Genomic DNA, 22,673 nt, shown 5'->3' on the forward strand with positions numbered 1-22,673 from the left:
CTGAGGTTAATTTGACAGTTTTGTACTAGACTCATGCTCTCATTATAATCTGGTCGCAATTATTACAACAAATTAAAGGGAATATACATCATTTGCTTTTGCTGTAATTTTCAGAAATGGATGGAATTGGGGGGTTGGAAATATAAAGCAAATATAGTTACACTGACTTTTTGGAGGTTTTGGGTTCGAAAATGCTATAAAAACCAAGAAAAACGATCATTTTCCTGTAGTCTGGCTCCCTGACTCCATATAAGAAGAAACAGAGCAGTTTACATACATTGGGGAATTGTAAGGTCAGGGAACCAGTCTAGCTGGCTCGTACCCGTTCATAGGTTTGTAATCGATTGCAAACAAGTGCAATGGTCAATTGGGGCCAGTATTTGAAAAAAAGCCAGTTGTTTCCAACGCTGATCGGCCGATCAGCGTTGGAAATTGATACAAAAATACCACTTTTCTTGAAAATGACAGTATACCAGGTGCCATAATTTTTCAGGATGCTTTAGACTGTCATTTACCAACATCCTATTAAGGTATTTCGCAAAAACTTGGTAGTTTTATTTTTCGATGTTTGCAAATGTTGTATATTCCCTTTAAAGAGTTGTTGGTAAAAAAAAACAGTTAAAAACTTCAAATACAAAATTATGAATGGTGAATAACACATCCCAATTTTTTTTTTTTATGATTTGTTTTATTCAGTTTGAATATGCAGTGCAAGACATAATTATATAAAATATATTTGTACAATTTTTTTTTACAATTGTATAAAATTTACATTTTCTTTGAAAATTATGCACATGAAAATACATCGAGTTTACAAGCTGCAATCCCTTTTGTCAAGAATTATTTTGAAACAATAAAATTGTTTTAATGACAGGTTTACAACTTTACTACTGTAAGCATTTGGCCCTTTTGAAAATAAAATAGACTATGAAATTTTAAGGTGTTTTTAATGTTTCATTAACTTATGGTTGCTCAGTTTATTTAAAAAAAATTTTTTTCGAGATGTAAAAACTACCACGATGAAATCAATCACCTGTATGAAACTATGGAAACTATGCGCAAAGCACATTAAAATTTCCCTTTGCAGCTTAAAACATGATGCTGAATTTTTTTTTTATAATTAACAGATTAGGTTAATTATTCATGACCATCACTTCATCTTATGGGATTGTTACCTATGACGGCCTTTCTGCAATAGCTACTAAAAGTGCAAAACCTACTTTCCTTTTATTAGTGAACCTGCTAATGTCATTGCATCATTTAATTGTGTGTGTTTATACTTGACAATTTTTAAAAAGCACAGCGTTTTTTTAAAAAAACTTTTAAGATGTGCAGGTATATTGATCTACTGTATTTCATACTTAGACTGATTTCATCAGGTTTTGGCATTTGACTTTTTTGTTGTTATGGTTTACAATATGGAAGTCCAGTGGATATGCGAGTATTTCTTTTGGGTGTATACCATAGAGCTATATTAAATTACTAGAGCGCTAACTCCTCCTCCTTGCGTGCGGGACGCTTTGTAGCTGCTCTAGGCGTAGACATTTTGAATTTATGTGCATGTTTGTAGAACACAATCAAAATAGATGGATTGAATTTTAAAAGTGTACTCTAAATGCAACGCGCAAGTAGAAGATACGCAAACAACTTAAGCGCGTCATGACAAATCAAAAACGTCACGGCGAAAAGCATCTGCAGCGGAGGGACCCGCACGCGTTGCGCTGTTTGCGTAGAGCAAAATGAAACGCTCATTTGCTGATTGTGCGTTTCGGTTTTGGGCGTATCGCCTTCGGTGACGCACCGGTATGGAATACAAACGCAGATATGCAAATAGCCGTACAAAAGCCGTACAAAATTTCGAGTTTTCCATAGGTTTGTGCATAAACATGGATGCGCTCAGGCATTACGTTGTACATCGAGTTAGCGCTCTAGTAATGTAATATAGCTCTATGGTGTATACTGACGATATGCAGGGGGCAGGGAATTGTTTAGCCTTGGCGGAGGTTTTGCGCTCTCTGAGTGCTTTCTAGTTTGGATTTGTTTTTTTGATTGAGTCACTCGGAAGTTAATCACAAGTCCCGTCACAAATCATGTCACCAAATAACAATGACAAAGGAGTGCCTTTGTCACTACTTCTGATGACTTGATTACGATTCTGCATTATTTAAAATCAAGCCACTTGAGCTCATAAATTCCACAGACCACAAGTACGCTCGCCTCCAGTGGAAATCTCTGGTGGTTAGAGCCTTGCCTTGCCTTGCCTTGCATCATGGGCCCGTTTCAATTGCTCCTGTGTGTCCAGCTTTCCGGCGGCGGCACCACTGATATCCCTCTTTGACTTCTCGACGATGATCCCGTACAGGTTATGCTTCATCAGATGCACTGTGGTCCTGTCAAAACCATCCGCACCTGAGGAAAGGAAATGGATCATGGAATAGAATATTAAAAAACAGAAACTTTAAAGGGAATATACAACATTTGCAAACATCGAAAAATAAAACTACCAAGTTTTTACGAAATACCTTACTAGGATGTTGGTAAATGACAGTCTCAAGCATCTTGTAAAATTATAGCACCTGGTGTGAAGTCGTTTTCAAGAAAATTGTATTTTTGTAAACATTTCCAACGGTGGTCGGCCGACCAGCGTTGGAAAAACCTAACTATTTTTCAACTACTGCTCCAAATTTACCATTTTTTCAGTCCAAATTTTGTTTGCTATTGGTTACATGTTCATGAACGGGTGCAAGCCAGCTAGACTGGTTCCCTTGCCCTACAATTTTCCATCATCTATAAATTGACACATTTTATCTTTTGTGGAGTCAGGGAACCAGACTGCTGTAACATTTTTGTTTTTCTTGGTTTTTCCAACCTTTTCGAACACAAAACTTCAAAAATGTCAGTGTAACAATATTTGATCTATTATACTAACCTCTCAAATTGTTCATTTCTGAAAATTAGAGCAAAAGCCAATGATGTACATTCCCTTTAAGATGTTAATTATGAAGTTGGGTTGCGTGATCCAAATGTTGTTTTAACTACACCCTCTGTATTCAACAGTTATCTTTGAGGTGTTTTGATTTTAATTCAGCGATAATAAATAAAACAAAAGCACATGCCTCTAAGATGACTGCAATACAAGGGATCTGTGGGATTTTATCTTTTACTTAGGGAACTAATCACTAGGACAATGTGCCGAGGATGTTTGATTGATATCACATTTACAAAAGGAAATTGTAAATTGACCGTTACCAATGCGCTCCCTTGTGAAGGCTATTGCAGTGTCCATCAGGTCCTTCATGTCCACGCATTTGTCCACCACACCTTTCTCTTTGGCCTCCTCACCGGTCACTCGCTGACCGTACATCACCAAATCCCGGAAGACTAAATTATCCCGAATCTTCATCCTACATGCACACACAATACTGCATTGTACTCTATACCGAGTGTCCCAAAAAAGGAGGGTGTATCAGAATTCTCGTAATTTATGAAAATTGGCAAATTCAATTATAGACTTGATGAGCCCAAACATTATTTTCTTTCTTATGTGAAGTTTTTGTTGGATTGGGCCCAGTCGTTTTGAAACAAAGGCCATTATGTAACACCAGTCTATTTTGCTTCATTCCAAGTTTGACAATACATACATTGAGAGCGTACACAATGTGTTTCTCTGCAAGTAATTTATTTTAACATTACAGGTTTACTTTTGTTGGTGTCAGTATTTTTATTGCAACTTATTAATCATAAATCGTCGTGTGCCCGGCAGAAGGGCATATGTGCATATGCCCTTATGCAATAGCGCGTAATGACCAAAATGTTCCCAGCAAAAGGGCATATGCAGAAAACTGCCTCCATTTGAATGAAATTTAAACATTTTCATCAGAAATTAATACAAGTTGATCCAAAACTTATGATTCATACGTGTGACAAATTTCAAATTCGTATGATTCGTGTGGGAGAACATTGGATACATAATGCGGCGTTGCGCGCGGGGGAACAATGGAACCTTTCAATGCAATTTTCTTGAAAATGATTTTTGCATCAGAACGCTCATATGCCCTTCTGCCGGGCACCCGACGAAATAATATTATCATTGACTACATAAATTAAGGTTCATAACAGTCAACAATAAGAAGTGTCAACAATAGTATTCCTCCTCTTTAGTTGATTAATTTAATCAAAAAGCCATTTTAGGCTTAACGTAAAACTTGGAATGGTGCAAAGTAGTACTGTGTTTATATGGAAAAGTGGTGAACTGAATCCGACGGAAATTTTTACAGAAAATTGTACAATAAATATGCTTCACAATTGCAATTATGTAAGGAAAAGTAGAAATAACATTTCATTTTTTGCCGAATTCTGCTACAACTCTGATGAGAGGGACATTTATTTGAGGACACCCTGTAGAAGGGAACAGCATACGTCAATTATTAACATAAAGGTCAAAGTGGGAAGTATTTTAATCTTATTTAAATACCTGATCATCTCCACTGTTGGGGGCTGCAAGGGTAATTTGATGTTGATCTCTGGGAAGCAGAACCATCCACGCTGGGTCCTCATGATGCGATAGTCACAAGCCACAGCCATAAAGCCACCAGCAGCGTAGGCATGACCTGCAGATCACAAGGTAAACAAGTTTTAAAATTGTGTGCCCTTTCTTTGGAACCGTTCATCCCATGTTGCTTGTGGCCTGTTGATTTGACTTGTGGTTGAGTGGGACAGGACTTGTGATTGACTGGGACAGGGCTTGTGATTGACTGGGACAGGACTTGTGATCGACTGGGACAGGACTTGTGATTGACTGGGACAGGATTTGTGATTGACTGGGACAGGACTTGTGATCGACTGGGACAGGAATTGTGATCGACTGGGACAGGACTTGTGATTGACTGGGACAGGACTTGTGATCGACTGGGACAGGACTTGTGATTGACTGGGACAGGACTTGTGATTGACATGGACAGTACTTGTGACTTGTGATGGACAGGGACAGGACTTGTGATTGACTGGGACAGGACTTGTGATTGACTGGGACAGGACTCTGCTACAGCTCTCTGCAGGTAACTTCTATAGGCTAATATTCTAAAATAAAGAGTCTTGCAGTCTGAGCAATTACCAACTTTCGATTTCCACTTTTCCTACAGACAATGTTCTCCATTGGGAAAACTTACCATTAATGGCTGCCACTGTCGGCATAGGGTAGACAAGCAATCTAGCCAAGAACTGATCAAACGCTGAAAAGAATGTTGTTAGAGTGTCATCATCTTGCTTGCTCAGCCAAGCCAGGTCCAGACCACAGCTGAAGTATTTGCCAACTCCAGTGATGATCAAGGCTTTTGTAGATTCATTGCTTGTTTGCAAAGAAAAGAAAGACATAAGAATCCACTTGCTATTATTGCTACTTCAGGTAACTACAAACTTCCATAGGGTTGTCTTAGGGGCGTGGCTAACTTGCAAACTGCGATAGGTCAAATAGACTCCACATGGTTCTATTGGTGCGTTGTTTTACCTCATTACATATTTCTCAAATAAGGCCAAGTAAAAAAAAAAACTAGTTGATCGTCCTCGCCCGCATCCTTTTTTGAAGTGGCATCCTTTTAAAAAAAAAATGTTCTCACCTCAAAAGCTACTTTTTTCTTGTCTTTCGCTTTAATAAAATACATAGAAAATGTTAACATTAACATTTTGAATTTAAATACTTGGCGGCCATCTTGGAGAAAAAATTAAAAATATAAAATAAAAAATGCCCTCATCCTCCTCTTTTTAAAAAAAACCAGACGATTAACTGGTTTTTTTTTTACTTGGCCTAATAGATAAAAAATAAGCACTTGCTTACATTATAAGCAAGTGCTGGCATCTGTCAACTTCTAACATCATCTTTAATTAACCCTAACTCCCTAGGCCTTTTTGTTAAAATGTAGCCTCAATCCTGCAAATTCCTCCATTTTTTCTTGAATATGGTGGTATAAACAACACAAGGTCCGGCCCAAAACCGTGACAAAGTGCATCCAATGAAATCAGTAACGCACTTTTGCCATGTAACCTCAATCCTCCAAATTCCTCCACTTTGGCAGAGAGGATCTTGAAGGATTCAGGGCGGTTAGGGTTAATCTAGTTCTAGGTTAAATGTCTTCAATCTGAATTGCTCACAAGTCTGGCACACACAGCACATCCAACTCTTTACCTTTCAACTTGGTCCAACACAGCATTCATAGCACGCAGCGAGTTAATGTTCAATCTGTTCTCCCCGTTGTTGAGCCACATCACAGCGATGTCATCGACAAAGCGGAGATGTATCCCAGCAGGCACAGCTTCAGCCATGATGATTCTGGTGTGTCTGACAAATATAAACGTGTGCAAGTAAGAACAAACACAAAACCATTTTCTCGACGGGACTGTTTGAAAAAAAGGAGGCAGCCTTATTTTTTCCTCCCAGATTTTTTGAGATGGCGGATGGACTCTTCCATTTTCTCAACCCTTTTGCTGAGGCAGTTTTGTGTCAAAAGGAGCTGTCACCTTGGAAAGAATGTAGTATCCAGACGCCACTTCAGCGGTTGTGTACAAAGTCTATGGAGAGTCAACAAAGTATTTCCAAACAAATTGGAAATGTTTCTCAGTCCCAGATTCATGTCTTTTCAACATTTTTTCAATGACTGACCTTTGTTAACACTAATACTAGTCATGACAGTACATGTTCTAGGACTTTACTTCTCTTAAAAAGACATGCATTCAATCCGTCAAACGTATATAAATCTCAAGTATGCAATGCAAATAATACATACAACCATGCGCATTTTCAGACATGTAGGACACAAGGAGCAAGTTTAGATGGGGGCACTCGGTCATGTCACTCTTTGTCACTCAGTCCAACTTTCAACTTTAACTTTGCAATAAAATTAAAAAGTTCACTTGTCTTATTGTACGAAAAACATGAAAACGGTAGTAATAGAATGCTGTACCCAACAATATCACAAATAATGAATAAATTATTCAAGTAATAATATATTTAAGCCATTCATTAATATAAACGCCTCGAAAAAGGAGAATATTGACCACTCTTCAGAGAGTCGTCTGCTCTCCAACCTCGTCCCCAGGGTGTCGAGCAGTACGCGCCCACCACTACCTGCTCTCTCACCCTGGTATTGGATCATATTTTGCATGTGCAAGATTTTTGCACACGTATGCAAATGAGGAACAGTCTGGTGCCTGAATATGCGTTACACATTAGCATTTGTTTTTGTATGCGGTGTCTGGGGTAAAAACAGAGTCAATTCGTAGCAGCGCGAACACGGCGTGAGTTACGAAAACACGATTTTTGAAATCAAACTGTTACGATCTTATCGAGACAACATGCAGTATCATATTTCATATTAATATGAGCAAATTGGAAAGGAAATTAGTATTTTCGAGAAGGCGTGGACGAATGATCGCGAAAACACGTACTGCACGTTGTGAATATATAGCACCAAGTACACGATAAAAATCCATTACTAGCCAATTGCGGTATCCAATCAGGATACAGGAAGAAAGTTTCCTATCCAGGGTTTACTATTGGAAACGCGGTTGGAAATAAAGTAAGCACTGGGGACGAGGTTGTCTGCTCTCTCGAATGTTATGTTTTGGCAGTGGATCAAACCTGGACTCCAACTCGTTTACTAACAAGGTTGCAATAACTGGGGTACCTGACTATCAGTGAAAGAAAATTAACCAACAGTAGAGGGCGCTTCTCGCATTTTTTTGTGTCAAACTATATTTTGACCTTTGAGAACACTGAAACAGAATGAACATGCAACTTTATTATCACAATGAGATAATCTGCTAAAAATAGTCACTTATATCATCGGTCACAGTTTTGAGCACTCAGTTCCATCTTTGTTCAGTTATATATATAAACGTTATCAAAATTCTATTGATTCTTTTGGTCATCTTTGCTTCAATATGATTTATTTGGTATGCACTTTATGGCTAACAATTTCAGTTAAGTTTAATAGCAAAGTAATGTAGTTATTGATATTTTTTCAACAAAAAAAATGCACACAAATACTTGACAAAATAATAATGAATACCTGGGACAAGTGTGTTTGGTGCAGGGGTGAAGGGAATTTACTTGATAATTCCCTAGATTTTGTTCAAGATAACACTCAAAGCAACACCAAGCAACACAGACTTCAGGAAAATTATTTGTAAAAATTGCTGACAAGCCATTTTTTATTTCAAAAACTGGGAGGGAATTTTCAAATATTACAGACATGCTTATACATGTATATAGGACATGAGATGTCTGGTGCATAAAAAGAACAAAATGCAGGCAGTTACAGGCACGGATTCGAGTGGGGGGGGGGTCGAAATGCTATTGTTATCGCAAAAAAAATAAAACTTTACGACAAAGTTCTACCAATGTGAATCCCACAACAAAAATCTGAATGTTGCACTTGGTTCAAAGTACTAGTACACCTCTGTAAGAAGACAATAGTCTGGAAACCATTCAGGAACATTGTTTGGGATAGTTCTCATTATTGTTTGGGATAGTTATCATTATAGTCTGGTCATGTGCTGTGAGTCTTTCAATGTTAAAAGTCTCAAAACATTAAATTTGGTGCCAGAAACAAGCGACAGAAATCCCCAAGTTCAGGCCTTTCCAGAAACAATGGCTTCATCGACAGCTTTGGATCCAGCTGATTTAGACGGGTGACTATGAGGACTCTGGCTCAATGTGTGTCCGTTTGACTTCGAAAACCAGACACTGTCTCATAATGGGCACGCTTTCCGACATGGTAACATCATATCATACACATGAAGCTAATAAGTCTTTAGCGGGTTCCCAATAGTTTTGCATTGAGAGTTGCGCCTCAGGTTTTGGATGAAGCTGAAAAACGGTTCAAGTCAGTCCAAGACTGATAAAGTCAGGAAAAATGAAGAAAGTTTGATGGGTGGATCTCAGAATTTATCCACCAATGTCATGAGTTTTTCTCTCTCTGCTGAGGCTGTGTCTTGGTTGTTCTCATCTCCGATGTTGCCGGCATATTCTGAAAAAAAAAAAAAAAAAATATATGTCTTCAAATAGCAATCATTAAACCGCTTTTATTATGACTGTCTAATATCCAATGTCATAGATAGCAACCAGTGACAAAGCAAGATTTTTTTTTGGGGGGGGGGAGGGGATTACCTATTCCAAAGTAGGATGCACATACTAAAAAAACAGCAAATAAATCAATACATTCAATTCTTTTTGATTGAAAAATTCCAAAAGACTTCTTGTAAATGCACATTGGCCAAAGGACTGTTCTTGGGATAAAACTTGAAGAGGAAAATTGAAGTAATGTCTAGGTTTAGAGGCGGAAAGAAATATCCAAAGAAATATTGCCAAGAAACCTACTGGATAAAAGGAAACACCGAAAAATAAAAATAAAAAACACAATGAAAACCAGCCCCCCCCCCCAACCCAAACAAATCCTTGGCCACAATTCAAGAGATGCTGTTGCCATGGTATCATGCTGCCATGGTAACCTACCTCTGACCGTGTTCCGTATGGCCGCGATGGTTCCCCCGTGCATGTTGAGTAGCTGCAAGACCCTCTGTTTGACAGTGGGCATCCCCGAGCTACAGCTCAGGTCCAGGATGATGTAGTCCACCAGCTGTAAGGTGAAGAGACCCGCCTCCAGACGCCGGAGGTAGTACTCGTCCTCTTGGTCATCGTCGATGATGTCGCCCTCGCGGACCCTTCTCTGAAGGGCAAAAAAAAGGAATGAAATGACTCACTCGTATTAAACAGGATATGGGAAAGAGTTGTCAATGTTAACAGGCCAAAGCTTGGTGTACTACGTCATTTGTTGTGGACATTAGACTTGGTGTACTACGTCATTTGTTGTGGACATTAGACTTAATGATTCTTCAGCTAAAGATGAAGTCAGAGCCAGAGCCACATGGCCTTTGCTCCCCACCATCCTACATCCCACAGTTTTTCAAGAGCTTCGTCAACGAGCTTGATCTCATATCACTCTCCTAGTCTCCTTCCTTTGTCAAGAGTCTGTTTGGACCATAGGTGCTCCCTGCCTCTTCTTGGCATTATGTACTATTAATAATAATGGTGGGTATTTGTAAAGTGCACGTATCCACCAGGACTGGTGCTCAAGGCGCTACATCATTATTACCCCTGCTCACTGGGCCAATGAAATATTCCAAATACCATCTCAGCTCCCTGGGAAGTATACATCTTGATGCTGCCATTTTGGCGCAAAGCAGCTAAATCAACCACCATAACCACCTCTGCCCTCACATGTACCCAATTTACTCCTGGGTGGAGAGAAGCAATGAGTGACAAAGTGCCTTGCGCAAGGGCACATGCACCATGACCCCGAGCTGGACTCGAACCCACAACCTGCAGCTTTACACGCAGACCACGAATCCAATGCCCTAAACCATGAGGCCACAGCACTCCACACTAAAAACAAAATGATTAGACTCTATAGTGCCATCAACAGGTCCTGCAATTTTAGCTGAAACACATTTGATAAGTTATTCAGTTAATTTTTTTAAGCAAATAAAGAAAACATTCAGAAACTGTAAAAACAACAAAAGAAAGGGTATGGCACCTATCAGTAATAAAACATTGCTGTATCGCTTATTTGATTGGGGTTTTGTGACTTTGTGCAGGGTTCTGTCATGTTAGGTTTTTATAAAGACTCTTTACTTACCTGCTTTTCTCTCTCTATCCTGTCGTCACAGACTTGTACCCTGTTCAGATAGCTGAAGTGAAGCTCCATCAACCTGTCCACTTTGATGTGGTCATTTTCCGTGAACTTGTTGATGAGTCTCTGTCTGTGGGTACTGGTACAGTTCTTCAGCAAAGCGGCCATGATGGAGCAGATGTGTTCTAAAGCCAAAACAAATGCACACCTTCAAATAAATTTAAATATTGGGTTTTGCCCTCACCACGAGAGCGTGTAAGTAAGTACCAAGACGTTCATGTTTACACGTTTTACGAACATTAGAAGTACTGGATGTTCAGTTATAATCATGTGAACCAGTGTGCATGCAAATGTCACAGAGGACCATTTACTGTTCATGCACGCTGTCTGTTGACTCGTGCCGTGCATTCTATCATCATACCTTCATGTTCCTGCGGACTGGAGCTTTTCTTCCTAATCTTGGGGGTCTTCATGAAGAGCGGGAACAGACTGCGTAGTCCCAGGATGTCAATGAACTTGGTGCAGTTCTCGGTTCCCTCTGGCCCTGTCATGGCATGATCCAAAACCTTTAAGGCGCTGTGGCGTGACAACTTCTTTTCTCTGCGGAACAAAGAAATAATGCCCATGAAAGTAAAAGCCATGAGATGCATCCTTTCCAGTTTGTAATTGACTGCGTCACACACACGCCATATCACTGATTACTAGCGCCCTTTCGCTAAACACGCATTTTGTACTACATGTTCTTCCGGTTCCAATGGTTCCAATGCTACTCATGTGCAGTGGGCGTGGTTTAAGTTGAAATGATGTCGCACATACGAACCAGATTGGTACCACACTTTGAACCATATAATTAATCATTTCTGGTAATGAAACCAAGGATAAACCCAACAACAAGTTTGTCAAAAAATTATGTGATTTTTTGGGGGCGCATTTTAAAAGAGTTCATTGTGCACTCCAAAATTTAATGGGAAAATCACGGCAAAATAAAGTTTCTCTTAACTCTGTAATGGGTAGGTTTAATTAAGTTTAATGAATAGGAATGTTTAGAGCTTGATGAAATTTCAATTTCTGTGAAATTTGAGGTCAGTTGTTAAGCACCCGTCTTTAGATTTTGAGCTTTTTTGTTGCCTCAAACGAGACAAATGCACAAATGACAAATGATCTATTCTACCTTTAACCAATCCTGCCTACCTGAGCATGAGGTTCATAAGCTGCACCCCCTCGCCCCGCAGGAACCGCCCCTTGTTGCTAGGCAACATGAGCGCCGAGCACAGACAGTTGAACATGTTCTCCATCATCTCGTTCTCTTCTGTGCTGGATGGATCATGTCTCTTGTACACCTACAGAAAGATACAATTTATATGACTTCTTAAGAAATCAGATATGAAATTTTCAAGTAACCCTTACCAGAGGGTATAATAAGATACAAAAGCTGCTCATCAGCAAGAAATATTTTGGCAGTCAGCCGCACAGCTGTCTGGCTTAGCTCTAATCGACAGGCAACCAGTCACAACCAATAAACCTTACATGAAATCTGAGTTGGTAGCAAGAATTTGCTTAACAGCTTAGAAGCAGTTTTTTGGGCCAAGAGAAAAGGACTGATGATTATTCTTGTTGGTACTTACAGCAAGCTGTTGCAGGAGTGTATCGATGCCGTCCAACTCACCCAGTAACTCTCTGTTTTCTATAGTGATTGGACACACATTATACAAATAATCTTAAAAATCACATGCAAAACTAGATGAGGAGGTAGGAATGTTTGAAAACTTTTGCCTATGAGTAACAGGGATCTTGTCAGATCCTCTTTTAAGTCTCTGATTTATCTTAAGGAATGACGCAGTGAAATGGTAGAGAATGTTAAACATGAATTCCCTATTCCGACCACTGGGCAATTTTTAGGAAGCATTTTTCCTGAATCTACCAAATTCAGCACTGTATAGTAACCCAATGGCACATTATATTGCTTAACCCTAACCTTCCCAAATCCTCTGCTCTTTGCAAAATGGAGGATTTTGCAGGATTGAGGCTATATGGCAAAAGAGTGCGGCTGATTTTGGAGGATGCATTGTTTCAAGGTCTTGGGCCGGGCCTTGTATTGTTTATGCCCAGCCGTGCATAAATGTAGGCCCAGATTAAACTCCTCCGCACTGCTCCATGTCACTGGCTCTGCCTCAACATATTGACAGTGATTGCTGGAGGATTTTGCAGGATTGAGGCAGTGGTCACCCCTCCAAGGACCACATTCAAGGAATAATGGAGGCTTTTGCAAGTTTGAGGCTGTATGCAATTTTTGCAAGGAGGCAGATGGAGGATTTTGCAGGATTGATGCTGCATCCTAGCAAAAATGCCCAGGGAGTTAGTGTTAACCAATTCAGGATATGAAATTGATCTAGGATGTTTCATAGAAAATCAATCCAGTGAGACTTGCCTTCTGTGTCTTGTAGTAGTATTGCTAGTATCTCGCTACAGTACAGCTTATTGGCTTCAAAGGGAACCTTAGGTTTGAGTCTCTTGAGCAGCCATTGCATCAGGTTCTGCTGGGCGGCCTCCCCACACATCTCTGGCCGGAACTCGGTCATATTCTCAATGATACCTAGCAAGGACAAAAAGTTCAAACTGGGTTTTAAATATGTAAATGAGAGTTTGTAAAACTGTTTAGAAAAAAAAAGGAAAGAAGAATTTTTTTCTAGGAAGGAATACTTTTTCAATGCGTTAAAAAAAATTTGGGTTCAGAAATATTTTAATTGGTTCCAGAAAGATAAATAAGAAATTATGAACACAGTAAATAATAACTAGAGGTCTATGTCCGTTTGAGAACAGAACATAGGGCTTTTCCGCATTATGATTGTTTTACGAGTTGATGTTTTGTTGGCCATGTTGAGTCTTGTAAACGATAATTTCGCGAAGAAAATGCATTTTATTATTAAAATGCAGTTGATGACGTCATCTTAATGTCATTTTAGAGACAAAATTGAGGAGCTAAAGAGAGGATGGAACATAGTGAGAATGGGTACAGTTCAGTTTTGAGCAATTTCTTGAATTTGAAGAGCAGATGTTACAGGGAATAATACTGTAGGCATTATATATCTGAAGGCACCACGCCCGACAGTTCTACAGGGGTAGCCTGGGTGAGTGGATCATGTAGGGACCTAAGTCTGCTGTCACGCTGATCAAATGTTAAAGAGTGCAGAGAGGTAAGATGGGGCTTGGATCAATGTGATCTATCACCTTTGACCCTGACCTCTGACCCAGTGACCTACCTAGTGTGTTGTGGATCCCCTCTGATTCCTCTTTCACGCTGTCGTCCAATCTGTCCATGTTCTGTACCAAAGTTGCAACAATCTGCTCATCAAGCTGTATTCGTAAAAAGAAGAAAAAATCAAGCTTTGTTTGACAGAAACAGTATATTTCCCCGAGAAATTTCCAAAATTCCATGAGAAATATTTTCACTGTAACCATTTCATGCCGGGATTATTTTGTCAAGAATGGAACAAGGCGCAAGATTACTTTTCACTCGACCTCAAGCCTCGGGCAGCACACTCATATTTCTTATCTGTTTCCGAAAACTGCAAAACATTTGCGTGTATACATGGCCTCCGGCGCAAACCCGTTAACAAGGTTGCTGGAAAGTCAAGAGGTAGTTGCAGCAAAGCAACTCAGATACCGATAATACACAGGCAGCTTGTTGACAAGCGATGGCCTCCTTTTCCCCTGATAGCCATCCTTTCCTCACCATATGCAACAGAGATGCACATACGCCAAACTGGCAAAAAAACCTTTCCCTTCCAAGTCACTGGCTTAACTTAGTCTACTTCCCTGAGTTTTTCCTGATGTTTTGTGTTTTTTTCTTGAGTTCCCCGAGTTTTCCCCGACTGAAAAAAATGGAAACTCTTTTTCAAGGTTTCCCCTGAGTGGCTGGGAATCCAGACATTATTGTCTTTGATATTCCTGAATCCATGCAAGAGTTCCCCAAGTCAGGGGTCTAAAAAGCACCTGAAACCAAAGCTACAGGCAGAACCCAGGTTTTGAAAATCCCCGTTGTGTCCCTACCAGTGCATCAACGAGGGCGCCAGCACTATCCTCACTCTCATTCAGTGTGTCCACATCCGTCAGCTCATGGAGCAGGTCGATGACCGCGATGGAGATGTCTGTGTTCTCGTGCGACACCAGCTGCATCAGGGATTTGATAGTGTTCAGCTCAACCAGGTGGTGGTACATGTCTGGATTAGTGGCGATGACGTGAAGTTCTTGAATGGTGTCGTTCAGTTCTACTTCTGATTCCATGAATCTGTGAGTAAAAGAATATGATTTGACTTAAAGCTGTATACCTGTGTTCTACTAAAAAAAAATGTACTGGACAGTTTTGGAAATGCACACAAATGTGCTCACCCTGTTGGTGTGTTGAGTGGAAGCACATTAATCGAGCGATTTTAAAATTGTGCGATGTTGACAAAATGTGTCCAACACTGAAGATAGGTTTGTGGGTGATTTATCCCGCACACATAATCTGAAATATGCATTTTGTTGTTTATTTTAAATGGTTACATTTATGCTGTTACCTATTAATTCAATCTTTAATCATGAAGTTACCTTAACCCTAACCCCCTTGATTGGTTTACTAGGAACCTTCCTCACTCCTGCAGATTCCAACACCATATGGTAACTCAACATCCAAACTGTTGGACTCTGATTATTGGTGGTATGCCTGACCCTATGTAAAGTATAATCAGTTTACTAGTGCAGTACTCACTCCAACAGATTCCAACAAACTCTGGTGTTGGAATTTGACTGGATGGGGATTGTTAGGATTAAATTAATAATCTTTGGGGGGAAGGATATGATGTTGCTTTCATTGTTGTGAACAATGTGCAAAAGGAGTCGTGAAAAGTATTTTCTAACATACCTGGAAACGCTTTTCATTTCTAAATTCATGTTTTTTTTACAACATATTTGCAAGGACAGACCACTAAGGTAAAAAATGGGGAGCAAATAGTGTCGTGATACTACATTCTCCCCTTTTTTTCTCCTTAATTTTTTGAATGTTTTGGATGTCTTACTTTTCAGGACTGTCAGGGTATTTGATTCTCATTTCTTGGTTTCTGTGCACTTTCTTCTCAAAGGAAAGGATCAACTTGCGAAGGCCGGCATCATCTAAGCTTGGCATCTAACAAAAGAGAAATTAAAAGAAAAACAGGCTCAATCAAATAAAAATAAATCAAAATTTATCTTCTTCTTTTTTTAAACTGAGAGACTACTGCATGTAGCTCATCTCATTTTTTGTCAACTCTTAAAATATTTTTTTTTCACAAAACTGTTTTCAATGTCACATTAGAAAGCAATGAATCTGTGCTACAAATAATATTTTCAAAATTAAAATGGCGTTTTGGCGGTTACTGATCTTGAAATCAAAACTTACTTTAAAAGTTGATGTTGATTGAAGGATTTGGAAAAAAAGTCATTCTATGGTCATGAGTATGTTTTCTCACTAAACAAATACTGGACCTATACCTCATTTTCTATTAATTTTTCCTTGATTACTGAAACCTCTGAATTTTTTCACTAGCAGATAACTTCAACTTTCAAAGAGCATCAAATCCCATGTAAAGTGTTCCTGAAAAATCCTCTAAATTTTCACGGAGTATGAAGGATTTGAGAGCATTATGCCTCATAGAACCTGTCTGGGTTGCTGACATAAGATAACATTTCTTATATACCTCCGGTTCTTGCTCCACCATTTGGAGGATTCTCTCCCGCTCCTCATCTGTCATTCCTCCCTCTGGTGTTGCTGACTCCGCCTTCCCCTCCCATCCCTTCATCTTTGTGGGTAGTGACGCTCTGTTGCCATCTTCGTCATCATTGTTTATGTTGTTTTCAGCTCCCCTCTTGCGTTTCAGGTTTGGCTTGTCAGGCTGTCAATTAAACCAAATGAAATATAAAAAATAGGCTATTCTTTTTTGTTGTTTATATCTTAAATTAGCTAGGATGATCCTAGCGTTATGTTTATGCATAACGCTAGGAAACTCACAATAGCAAAACTGGCAATTTTTTTTTCAGACACGAAAAAGTTTGTAATATATTCAATATTGAAGTATTATACTAATACAGTATGAAGTATAGACCTATAATGCACCAAATGTTGAAAAGATGAATAGTAAAATACTGACAACTCACGTTTTTCCAGATAATTTTTGGAGTTCTGTTTTTATCAACCCACACTGAAGCACACTCGAAATGACTGTCGAGTGTAAACACATGTCACAGGTCAATGCAGGTACTTTGCATTAAGTAGCACGCATTGTTTACCAGTGCTAAGCCATGGTCGGGTGCGCTTCCACCGCCAATATTTTCAATGCCAACCTCGTCCTTAGGATGTCGAGCAGAACGCGCCCATCACTACCTGCTCTCTACTATTGGGAACCGCGTTGGAAATAAAGTAAGCACTGGGGACGAGATTGTTTCAATGCTGAATATGTATACCAGACGACTGTTACATGTTACTATTAGTTGAGATGAGTATCGCAACACATGGCAGGGGACCACAATAAATATATCAAAATGTGACATAAAACAGTCGTATACAATATGTGGGGTTGGGGACACGATCCAAATATCTTGAAGTGACCGCATGGTGGCGACGTTTAAGTCAGGAAGAAAATGTGTATGCATGAGGCAATGAAAAGGCAGTCGTATTTGTTGACATGTTGGTAACAAAGGTCTCCTCAGTTTTAGCCAAAATATCCGTAAGTAGTGAACATTTGTGGTTTTATTTATCAGTCAAGTACTGGAAAAAGTTCAGCAACTATTATTATCCAGGTTTTAAAACAATTCTCGCCGTTTTGGGGAATATATTGCAAAGGACATGGTTCTGAAAGAGATGTGCAATAGCTAATCTTAAATATGCCCTCTTGTATTTGTAATTGTATGAATCATGTTTGAATGTAAATAGCCATAATGCTCTTCTAGTAGGCCTATGAGGTCAAACAAGCTTGGTTAAAAATGCAAACAAATTTTCAAATACATTGAGTGATTGATTGTACTTGATAATTTTTTTCACGAAATTCGTGCAGTGCATTACAAATAGGACAACATGTTGCATTTTTAAATTCACTTTTTGATTCGTTTATGAAACTCAGTTTGTATCTTCGACGAAGAAGAATTGTTCAATTAATAAAAGCTTATTGTTTTGGTTAATGTACGTACCTGGAAGGAGAGTAATTCAACAACATCCATTGTATTTGTAACGTTGATTCACGTTTTTCGTTTTTCAACACAGCAAAAACACAAATAGTCTGGTACCACAATTTCGGCATTCGAAGAGGTACATACGAGGTTGGGTGAAAGACTTGTTATAACTGTCTTTTTTTAGACGTTGGGGGCGGCATTTATCAAAATATTTCTTGCTGATGATTGAACCAGTGTGTTGTGTTGGTGGGTTTTCTTTTTTTTTTCTCGTTTCATTTGATGGTTTATTTTTAAACTCTAACTGAAAGTTACCCTGGTCTTTGTGATCAGTTAAGGAAGAGATTCATGTGGTTGAAATGTGTGAATGAATGATGAAGCTTAATTATTATTATTTATAATCTAGGGTTTGGGAAATGCAGCACCCTGGACACCACTTCTGTACAAAGTCTATGGGAAAATTGTTAAAACCTTTGTAACAAAACTAACATGTTATTTAAAACTTTTATTTCCAATTTTTTTTTTTAAATTTGAACATACAATTACTTAGCAGTATTTACGTTATGGTGAAATAGTGCAATGATCATTTTCTGTCGTCATACAGCTGACAGACGGAGGGAAAAAGTACACCAGAATATCAAAATGGATCTCAGCTGGAAAGTCAAAGATGTTCAGATGCGAGCAGTCATCAATCAAAAGTTGATTGAAACCGGGGAGAAAGAAAGGTAGAGTTGTAAGACATTTTAAGGAATATTTTTCAACTAGAACCCTAACCACCCTGAATCCTTCAAAATCCTCTTTGCCAGAGTGGAGAAATTTGGAGGATTGAGTAACAGGGCAAAAGTGCGTTACTGATTTCGTAGGATGCACTTTGTCAAGGTCTTAGGCCGGACCTTGTGTTTTGTTTTTGCTCAGCCATGCATACATATAGGCCTGGATTATGCTTGAAATCCTCCGCACTGCTCCAGGATGTCACTGGCCAAGCCTCAACATGTTGACAGTCACTGCTGCAGGATTTTGCAGGATTCAGGCAGTGGTTACCCCTCCACGGACCATATTCAAGAAATAATGGAGGAAGTTGCAGGATCGAGGCTACATCCTAGCAAAAAGGCCTAGGGAGTTAGGGTGATTCCAAAAAATTCAGAACTTGAAATGCAGGGACAAGTATTACAGACCTGATGGAGAAAAATTAAAACCAGATGAAAACCAGTCACAGGTAAATCATCACAGTGAAATGCTAGCTGGTTTCCTCTAAGCGTTTTTTTTTGCTGTGCTTAATTGCAGTTTCATGCTTAATAACAGTTGCATGAAATTGGTACAACGTCTTGAGAGATCTTTTGATGGATTTAATGATAACCAAATAAAAAATTTGCTGGAAGGATTTTTGCTCACGTCACAATATTGTCCGAAGAATGTGTTGAATGTGCAAATATTTTTAAATTTTTGCACATTAAATAAGGTAAGCATAAAAAGAGATTTATTTTGACATTCAAAAGATAAAAAATCTTCTTTTGTTCCGCAGGTTGAAAGAACTTCTACGGAACAAGCTTATAGAGTGCGGTTGGCGGGACCAGTTGAAGGCACATTGTAAAGGTATGGTATTGTGTCATCCTATGCTTGTGCAGAATTAAGGTTCAGGACGTTTTGCAACTTATGCCTATTCAGTTCTCTTTGATTTTTTTCTACCCCTGCAGATGTTGTCAGAAGGAAAGGTATAGAACACGTGACAGTTGATGACCTAGTGGCGGAGTTAACACCAAAAGGAAGAGGTATAAACTGCAAATCAGAACACAGTTTTTTTACCCCAGCCAAAAATTACCATGCATACAACACTTTGTAAGTTTTGCAGAATGGCTTGTAAGTTGTGTCTTTCTCTACATCGAAGCTAAAGTTACAGTGCACTGTAGTGCCTGTCACTAGAACTAGAATTCCCCCAGCAGTTTACATGGCTGCTTACATACACATACATTATAGCTTGACAAGAAGAGGGCTTCTTGGAAAATTTTGTAATTTTACGTTTTGATGCCTTTTTTTTCTCTTTTCCCAGAGCTAGTCCCCGATGACGTGAAGAAGGAGCTCCTGCAGAGAATAAAAGCATTCCTGGCCCAGCAGGCCAGCATTTGATGATTGACCAATCAGAATAGGAAGTACCAACTCATGCATCAATCAGGCATGCAACTGAGAATTGAGAAAAAAACGAGGAAACTCCAAACCACACAAGACTTTGTACAGTATTTTTCAATTTGTAATGGCATTCATGAGAAGTAAACAAACAAGGAAAATCAGCAGATCTGAGGAAAGTTGCATGCCTGATTAATTAGGGACACGTCGACGGGATCTACACTTGTTGCACATTTAAAACTGTCCTGTTGTGTCAGTGGATAGATTTCCCACTGAAGGTCAAAATAATTTTCCTAGTTACCACTGGGTCTGTGGGCTTAGTAAACTACTTTACATTGTTAAGCAAAGGGCCGTACGTAGTTATGCAAGTCTGGGTCAGCAGAGATATCAAACTTGATAGACCCACTGAAGCTATGGTAGTATTGAAAACGAAGACCCCTAAAACGAAGACCAAAGACCAAAGACCCACTCGAAAACAAAGAACCACTCGAAAACAAAGACCCTCTTGAAAACAAAGACCCACTCAAAAACGAAGACCCACTCGAAAATGAAGACCTACATTTTCGAGTGGGTCTTCAGTCTTTGTTTTAGGGGTCTTCGTTTTCGATACTACCCTGAAGCCATCTGCCTTTGACTGATCCAGCTCTTGTATCAGGGAATCTCAACTAAAAGACATTGGCATTTTGCACACTCTGCAAAGCATGCATTACATGTATTCAGTAGGGAAACAGCCATTAGCAATTGTATTACATTGTATTTATTCCTCGAATCTACTAAACCATAGTGCTGGGGCGGTACAGGGATCAGTGGGTTAAAATAACACGTGCACTTGACCGAACAGGTGTCGGATCAGGTGTCAGGGAGTGTGCAGACCAGTCAGTCCTTAACAACTGCAAACTAATTGACCTGTCGCCGTTTGCGAGTTAGCCACGCCCCTTAGATAACCCTATGGAATTTTTGTACACCAAATTGTGTTTGTCTCAGATGTTGCGCGTTCCGCAACCATTTGTATATCATGTAATTGGACAATATTTCACAAGCTGCGCTGACGCGATTCTAGAGTGATTGGTCAATTCAGTCTGAAGACTTGTTATTGGAAACTTGCCCTCAAGGAAAGTGTGTGCTGTAATATGGATCCATTTGTAAACCTTCAGTAAAACCATATTTTTTTACAATCATACTATTTCACTCCCGATCTTTGTCGTTTAAAGAATTCTAAATAAGAAAACTTTGTGTTTTGTGTGAACGTCCCACTAGTTGTTCAGTCATTATTTTTCGTCCTGGCAAAAATGCCAGGTGGGGCCGACAGTTCAATATGTCTGAACAGGTATTTTTCTGCAAGAACCATTCCGTACTGTAAGAGTCAGTACTCCTATTTGTAAATACTCGTTGCATTTTACAATTGACAATTCATTATTTGTTCATTAAAAAAGCTGCACTCAAATCATTGAAATGTAGATTGGAATTGTGCCATGTGGATTGTTCTTTGATTGTTAACCCTTTTTAAAAGTTGATTTAAAGGTAATATACAATTGCTTTTGCTGTGATTTTCAGAAATGGATGGATTTGGGGGTTAGCATTTTATAGCAAACATTGTTATGCTGCCCTGTTTAAAGTTTTGTGTTCATGAAAAACCAAGAAAAAAATGATGTTCTTGTAGTCTGGCTCCCTGAGCCTACTTCAGATGGAATGGAGCAATTTATAGGGCAGTTTATAGGGAACCAGACTAGCTGGCTTGCACCTGTTCCAGGATGTGTACTAACTACATTTGGTAAATTGGGGGCAGTATTTGTAAACGATGTGTACCAACCATCGTTGGAACTTAATACAAAAATTTCATTTTCTTGAAGATGACAGCACACCAGTTGCCATGATTTCACAGGATGCTTGAGACTATTATTCACTTACAGTCAAGTAAGGTATTTCATAATAATTTGGTAGGTTAGTTTTTGGATGTTTGCAAATGCTGTTTATTACCTTTAAATGTACCTTTCAAGCTGTTCAAGCTTGAACAGGGTGTTTGACAAATGACAATTTATGATCGATGATCAAACTCAAGTTGCAAAAAGCAAGTTACCGATAAGTTTCGGAAGATGATGTGGGTACCAAAATATCCATTTAGGTACAAACTAGTTAAAGTAAAAGATACAAATTCAGGGACTTTTTTTGGATATTAATTTTATTTTTATTCTGTTGTGTACAGAAGGAAAACGAATGTAGAAATAAACATTCACGTGAATTAAAAAAAAAATTAAATTGAGGTACTTGAGATGTGTATTTGTTATTGTCAAATGTTGTGTACAATTGTAGTGAAGTGTTCTCAAAGGGAATACAATGTACATGACAATTTTACTGACAAATGTTTAATTAAACAAACGATCAGAAATATTTAACAATTGTTGACTGCTGTGCTGTGGGATATGCTGTTGTTTAACACCGAAGTGGCGCATAGCACCCCAGGCGAAAACGACATATCCCACATCACAGCAGTCAACAATTGTTTTGTTGTATCGTACCAATAAGTCAAAGAGATAAATGATTGTCCATTGTAAGTTGCTATGCGAGAAATTAATGAAATCACTACAATGCAACCTTTGATAACTGCGGGCTTTCCTGCCGGATGCGAAACTTAGCGGCGGTTGCAGTTCTCAGTGGCGAGCGCACGGGTAATTTATATGCCGAGCATAT

General features: G+C 39.0%; 3 protein-coding genes across 4 annotated transcripts; 1 reads left to right on the forward strand and 2 right to left on the reverse strand.

The window, feature by feature from the left end:
• Nucleotides 1-2,026: 2,026 nt before the first annotated feature.
• LOC119737553 (enoyl-CoA delta isomerase 2, peroxisomal-like) lies at nt 2,027-7,076 on the reverse strand. Of its 2 annotated transcripts, none has more exons than XM_038211996.1 (6): nt 7,051-7,076; nt 6,182-6,334; nt 5,169-5,347; nt 4,475-4,610; nt 3,250-3,434; nt 2,027-2,409 (listed from the first exon to the last, which is right to left on the reverse strand). In XM_038211996.1, exons 2-6 carry the CDS (start codon nt 6,316-6,318, stop codon nt 2,240-2,242), a joined length of 807 nt encoding a protein of 268 aa, XP_038067924.1. In that variant the 5' UTR covers nt 6,319-6,334; nt 7,051-7,076; the 3' UTR covers nt 2,027-2,239. The 2 variants fall into 2 exon arrangements, with proteins under 2 accessions (XP_038067924.1, XP_038067925.1); XM_038211997.1 differs by having other exon boundaries at nt 2,029-2,409; nt 3,250-3,404.
• Nucleotides 7,077-7,966: 890 nt separating this feature from the next.
• On the reverse strand, nt 7,967-18,007 carry LOC119737554 (beta-catenin-like protein 1). Its single transcript, XM_038211998.1, has 12 exons — nt 17,886-18,007; nt 16,400-16,594; nt 15,743-15,849; nt 14,736-14,973; nt 13,946-14,039; nt 13,114-13,278; nt 12,311-12,369; nt 11,877-12,025; nt 11,107-11,285; nt 10,692-10,870; nt 9,509-9,722; nt 7,967-9,023 (listed from the first exon to the last, which is right to left on the reverse strand). The coding sequence occupies exons 1-12, from the start codon at nt 17,913-17,915 to the stop codon at nt 8,935-8,937; spliced, it is 1,698 nt and encodes a 565-aa protein (XP_038067926.1). The 5' UTR covers nt 17,916-18,007; the 3' UTR covers nt 7,967-8,934.
• A 26-nt stretch (nt 18,008-18,033) lies between these two features.
• Nucleotides 18,034-21,442, forward strand: LOC119737555 (transcription and mRNA export factor ENY2-like). The gene is made up of 5 exons (XM_038211999.1): nt 18,034-18,113; nt 18,469-18,589; nt 19,387-19,457; nt 19,559-19,633; nt 19,912-21,442. The coding sequence occupies exons 1-5, from the start codon at nt 18,089-18,091 to the stop codon at nt 19,986-19,988; spliced, it is 369 nt and encodes a 122-aa protein (XP_038067927.1). The 5' UTR covers nt 18,034-18,088; the 3' UTR covers nt 19,989-21,442.
• The last annotated feature ends 1,231 nt before the right edge of the window (nt 21,443-22,673 follow it).

Source organism: Patiria miniata, unplaced genomic scaffold (assembly GCF_015706575.1).
Source record: "Patiria miniata isolate m_02_andy unplaced genomic scaffold, ASM1570657v1 HiC_scaffold_3, whole genome shotgun sequence".
In the NCBI taxonomy this organism is placed as follows: Eukaryota; Metazoa; Echinodermata; class Asteroidea; order Valvatida; family Asterinidae; genus Patiria; species Patiria miniata.

What these genes read in the sequence shown, in the direction of transcription:
- LOC119737553 (XM_038211996.1), bottom strand. Translation starts at nt 6,318, where the DNA reads ATGGCTGAAGCTGTGCCTGCTGGGATACATCTCCGCTTTGTCGATGAC. An exon ending in GACAGTGGCAGCCATTAATG is followed by an intron (nt 4,611 to 5,168) that starts GTAAGTTTTCCC and finishes TGTGATCTGCAG; the next exon opens with GTCATGCCTACGCTGCTGGT. An exon ending in CCAACAGTGGAGATGATCAG is followed by an intron (nt 3,435 to 4,474) that starts GTATTTAAATAA and finishes CACTCGGTATAG; the next exon opens with AGTACAATGCAGTATTGTGT.
- LOC119737554 (XM_038211998.1), bottom strand. Translation starts at nt 17,915, where the DNA reads ATGGATGTTGTTGAATTACTCTCCTTCCAG. An exon ending in TACCCTGACAGTCCTGAAAA is followed by an intron (nt 14,974 to 15,742) that starts GTAAGACATCCA and finishes TTTTACTCACAG; the next exon opens with ATTCATGGAATCAGAAGTAG. An exon ending in CATACGGAACACGGTCAGAG is followed by an intron (nt 9,024 to 9,508) that starts GTAGGTTACCAT and finishes TTTTTTTTTCAG; the next exon opens with AATATGCCGGCAACATCGGA.
- LOC119737555 (XM_038211999.1), top strand. Translation starts at nt 18,089, where the DNA reads ATGATTGAACCAGTGTGTTGTGTTG. An exon ending in TGAACCAGTGTGTTGTGTTG is followed by an intron (nt 18,114 to 18,468) that starts GTGGGTTTTCTT and finishes GTCGTCATACAG; the next exon opens with CTGACAGACGGAGGGAAAAA. An exon ending in GAAACCGGGGAGAAAGAAAG is followed by an intron (nt 18,590 to 19,386) that starts GTAGAGTTGTAA and finishes TTTGTTCCGCAG; the next exon opens with GTTGAAAGAACTTCTACGGA.